This window comes from Sinocyclocheilus rhinocerous, unplaced genomic scaffold (assembly GCF_001515625.1).
Source record: "Sinocyclocheilus rhinocerous isolate Xijiao unplaced genomic scaffold, SAMN03320098_v1.1 scaffold2308, whole genome shotgun sequence".
Lineage (NCBI taxonomy): Eukaryota > Metazoa > Chordata > Actinopteri > Cypriniformes > Cyprinidae > Sinocyclocheilus > Sinocyclocheilus rhinocerous.
The window spans coordinates 67,532-72,690 of record NW_015642813.1 but is presented as its reverse complement, the minus strand read 5'-3'; the positions used below and the strand labels follow the sequence as shown (position 1 = coordinate 72,690).

General features: G+C 32.0%; 1 protein-coding gene across 1 annotated transcript in view; it reads right to left on the bottom strand.

Annotated features, from left to right (window-relative positions):
* Positions 1 to 2,382: 2,382 nt before the first annotated feature.
* The window catches only part of spg11 (SPG11 vesicle trafficking associated, spatacsin), a gene marked incomplete at its 5' end in the record, with an annotated part of 61,897 nt that continues 59,120 nt past the window's right edge, over positions 2,383 to 5,159 (bottom strand). The window contains 2 exon segments of the mRNA XM_016573675.1: positions 2,383 to 2,957; positions 3,824 to 3,975. Of these exon segments, the coding sequence (XP_016429161.1) occupies positions 2,777 to 2,957; positions 3,824 to 3,975 (333 nt within the window).

The following is a 5,159-nucleotide window of genomic DNA, read 5'->3' as shown; positions in this document are numbered from 1 at the left end:
TCTCTCTCTCACACACACACACACACACACACTCTCACTCTCTCTCACACACACACACTCTCACTCGCTCTCATACACACACACACACACACTCTCACTCTCTCTCACACACACACATGATCTCACTCGCTCTCACACACACACACACACTTATTTTTTTTTCAGTTAATTTTATTTCAAGTAACAACTGTTTTATGGTTTTAGTTAACTATAATAACTGTGCCAAATTACTATTACAGACCATGAAATGCTGTAAATGTGAGTTTGCTGCTGTTTTGGGTCTTTTCTGCTCTGATACTTGAGTTTTATCGCTGCTGTAAAGTGTGTGAACGGCCCATTAGAGAATAACAGTCTGTGTCAAAAGATGAAACTACCAAATCAGAACCCATTCACTTCTTCTTTTTGTGTGTGACTCATAACTTAATATCTCCTTTATCATATTACTGGCAAAGCCAAAGGTTTCATAAACAGCATCAGCTATTTTTTTAAAAAGCGCAAGCTTTTAGAGATGATGCATTTTGTCTGGAAAGAGAAACTGTTTTAAACTCATTTTAAAGCTTGTGAACATAAATCACGCAGATAAAAGAAATATATTGTTTATCTTTTCAAATATGTACATACATTGTGGTCTTCAATAATCGTAAATATTAATTTGTCATTTAAACATACTACGTTGTTTATTTCCAGATATAAAAGGAAGAAAAATCCAAAATATTCATTTTTCCTCACTGTATATTTTTAGTTTCAGAAACACAAAAAAGCTCTTTATTTTGCATTATGCAGTATGAAATGCAGTTTATTTGGGACAGAAAATGTAAAAAAAAAATTTTTTTTATATAGTTATATATTTTATATATACATTGAAATATAACATTTTTGGCTTAATCTTAAATATTTGTCATAAATTTTTTAAAAATGTTTAAATATACAACTTTATTTTGAGGTTTAAATAAAAAAAAAAAAACAGGATATTGAATGTGCCTCACTCTATATGTTTAAACATTATAATTTATTACTATTTGGCTGCATATTTATCGAAATATAACAGTAGAAGTGCTATCATTTGGTCTTGAGTGGTCGTCTATTTTTAGAAAGGTGGAAATAAATCCTTAAATCATTGATTTGTCTCTCAAATGGGCCGCAGTGACACTTTATTCCCGACCATCAATCTCTGTGTTACTCACAGCAGCTGTGATTCAATTCATTCAGATTGTATTTGCACTAAACGCACACTGATATAAAGTGCTTCTGCACCCTGGGAATAATATTTGACTGAGAGTCACCAGAGACATCTAGTGCAGACGCTAAGACACTGCAGCACAAATAAAACACCACAGATTCAGTAAGAAAAATCACCATTAGCACGGTTTAGCAATTCAGCAGGGCCCTATGATTTAGTTTTTGGTAACAAATTTGTACTCAATCATAAATCCAGAAAAATTTAAACACAAAACACAATTTATGAAAAAATAAAACATTTAACAGGATTCTATCACTTTACAAAATGTGATCAATTCAATTGATTAGACAAGCATTAATTAAACCTTTAAAATGGAATCAATCAATTTTAAAACTTAAAACACAGAATTTTAAGAAAAAAAGGGAATTTGAGAAAAAATAAAATGGATTATATAGGTCCCTAAAAATGCAATTAAAAAATAAATAATAAATTGCTGTTAAAGTGTATGATTTTAATTAATTAGATGTGCCTTTTGATTACTAAAATGTAATTAAACCATTAAAATGAAGTACAGAAAAATAAAAATTAAAAAATTAAAAAGAAAAAAAAAATGGAAAAAATTAAACAAATTTCAGAGGCAAATAAAAATGTTTTTTTTTTTTTTTTTGGTCAAACTTTTAATAAATTGTTGTTAAACGGTATAAGTTTCATGATTTCAATGAATTAGAAATGCTTTTTGATTACTAAAATGTAATTAAACCATTAAAACAAAGCCCAGAAAAAAAATAAAATAATGGAATCCAGAAAAATTAAAACTGGAAAAAAATTAAAACAAACAACAAAAAAAAAAAGTCACAAAAAAGTAATTTTTGCTAAACTTTTAATAAATGGTTGTTAAATTGTGTAAGTTCCATGATTTCAATTAATTAGACATGCTTTTTTATTACTAAAATTTAATTTAACAATTAAAATAGAGTCCAGAAAGATTAAAATGGGGGGAAAAACCCCAGAATTTATTTTCAAAGTTGTCTCTAAAAAAATTTTTTTTGTTTCATAAAAAGATTTATAATTTTTTAACAATTAGACATGCTTTTGGATTACTAACATTTAATTTAACCATTAAAATGGAGCCCAGAAAAAAAAAATGGAATCTAAACAAATTCAAATGGAAAAAATGGAATTTGGAAACAAAATAAAACAATTTGTGACAAAATAAAACAGATTTCATATGGCCCTATTTAAGTGTCCTGAAGAGCGTCATTAAGTGTCTCCACTATTAATCTCAGCACTAAAAATGCAGAAAAATATAGTATGTTGTAAATATACGTCTCATTCTACATCAGACACACCAAGGTCTCGCAGCAAAACAGCAGTTTAACGTGTTACTGGGGAAAAACGTCTGCATCGTGCTGATGCACATCAGGACAGAAACACAGACGCCTGGAAACGGTCAAAAATCACTTTTACTGGAAATCAGTGAAAGAGAAGTTAGTTTTGCTTGTTTAGAAAGGTCCACATTATTGAAAGGTCATGATTAAACGCTGCATGGTAAGAGCAGAATGTGGTGGCGAGGGCTGGCTCAGGTGTTTTTGGGCGTCAGGTGCCCAGCCGGTCCTTCAGGAAGCTGTTGGTCTTGGAGTCCTGCAGCAGCATGTTGGCCACGTCCAGGAACTTGTGCTCGTAAGCTAGTTTATAATGCGTGTAAACGTCCTCGCAGTGAGACAGGAGCTTCTTCAGATTCTGACTGCAGCTCGCCGGCGTTTTGTGATGAGACATTCTGACAAAAACAACACAATCAATCAATCCATCCATTCAACAGACGCACATGAATCATGCCTGACAGAAAAATAACACCTTTCTATATACGCACACGGGGACCAGAAAACATGTCTAGACTGAATATATTATATCACAAGGAAGGAATAAGTGTGCAGACACTTATATATACTGTACATATATATGACCCTGGAGCACAAAACCAGCCATAAGGGTCCATTTTTCAAAATTGAGATTTATACGTCATCCGAAAGCTGAATAAAAAAAAATTATTAGAAAATATTTTGTTTATTATTATTAAAAAATGCCATTTTAATAAAATTCTATTCTATTATATAATAATATAAAATATGTTAGTTGAAATTATTTTGTTTTCATTTATTTAATTTACAAATTAAAATTGACACCACTGACCAATTGCAATGAAGCAGTAATAAAAAAAAAAAATTACATTTATATTAATATAATAATAGAAAAGAACATATGATTAGATTTTTTTTTGTGCATTTCATTACTTATTTTTGGCATTTTATTACTTTTAAAAATTTTATTTATAAATATTTGACTCCAAAATAGCACTACGGACCAAATACAAATGAATCAAAATGACTGTATTAATACAATAATATTATATTTCCATTATATAATAATATAAAACAATAGTTTTAACAGTTGAGTTTTCTTTTTGTGTTTTTTAAAATTTCATTTATATATATTTGACTCCAAAACTGACCAATTACTATCAAGTATTGCAGAAAGCTGGCTAATGATATAATGGTCTTGCCATAACCTAACTAAAGCGATTAGTAGCGTATGAGAATATCCTCACAGAAACATCGTAACACAATCAGAGTGATCGGAGCTCACTTCTTGGAGATGTCTTCGAACAGGCCGGCACTCAGCGCTCTGTGCCGCTTGAACTCCTCCAGATAGCTGAAGTCTGCTCTGAGAAGCACCTTCTGATAGAGGAGCTCGGCCCAGTCCGGACTGTAGTCGTACGCTTCGGCCAACACAAACGCCTGCAACCAATCACAGTCCAGCGGCGTTACTGCGCTTTACTCTCCAAATGTCACGTTACACTGCTGCGGAGTGTGTATTAATGTCGCTCTTAAAGCAACAGTTCACCCAAAAACCCAAAATCCTGTCGTCATTTACTCTCCGTCAGCGTGTGAACGAGGTTTGAGAGATGCAGCGGAGAGATCTGAAGAGGAACTGGCTTAAATTTTGCTCACTTTGCTTCACTTTGGAATGTGGATGTGAAATAGCAGCGTCATATGATCATTTGCACTACTCTTATTCAAGATTTGTGGTGTTTTTTGTCCTTTTTTGGAGCCTGACAGCCAGAAGGCAGTGTAAACCTCTTTTATATTAATTCTCAGCCTTAATCTTTATCAATTAAATCATGAACAAATGAATTTAAAAAATATATATTTTAATGCCATGCCAGATACCATGATCATTTTCATGGCATAAAAACAGGTTAAAACGCAGCAAAATATGAAAATAAATAAGTAAGAAGATAAACCAATATGAAGAGAAATAAAAATTAATAAGATAAATAAATATGAAAATAAATAACTGTATATGAAGATAAACCAATATGAAGAGAAATAAATAAATAAAAGAAATATATAAATAAATAAATAAAGATGATTAAAAATAATTAGATAGATAGACTGATAGATAGATAGACTGATAGCTTGACAGACAGACAGACAGACAGACAGACAGACAGATAGACAGATAGACTGATAGATAGACTGATAGACAGACAGACAGATAGATAGATAGGACAGACAGACAGATAGCTTGACAGACAGACAGACAGACAGACAGATAGATAGATAGATAGATAGATAGATAGATAGATAGATAGACAGACAGATAGATAGATAGATAGACAGACAGATAGACAGATAGATAGATAGATAGACAGACTGATAGATAGATAGATAGATAGACTGATAGATAGATATAGATAGATATAGATAGATAGACAGACTGACAGACAGATAGCTTGACAGACAGACAGACAGACAGACTAACAGACAGATAGCTTGACAGACAGACAGACAGACAGACAGACAGACAGACAGATAGCATGACAGACAGACAGACAGACAGATAGACAGACAGATAGAACGACAGAACGACAGACAGACAGATAGCTTGACAGACAGACAGACAGACAGACAGATAGATA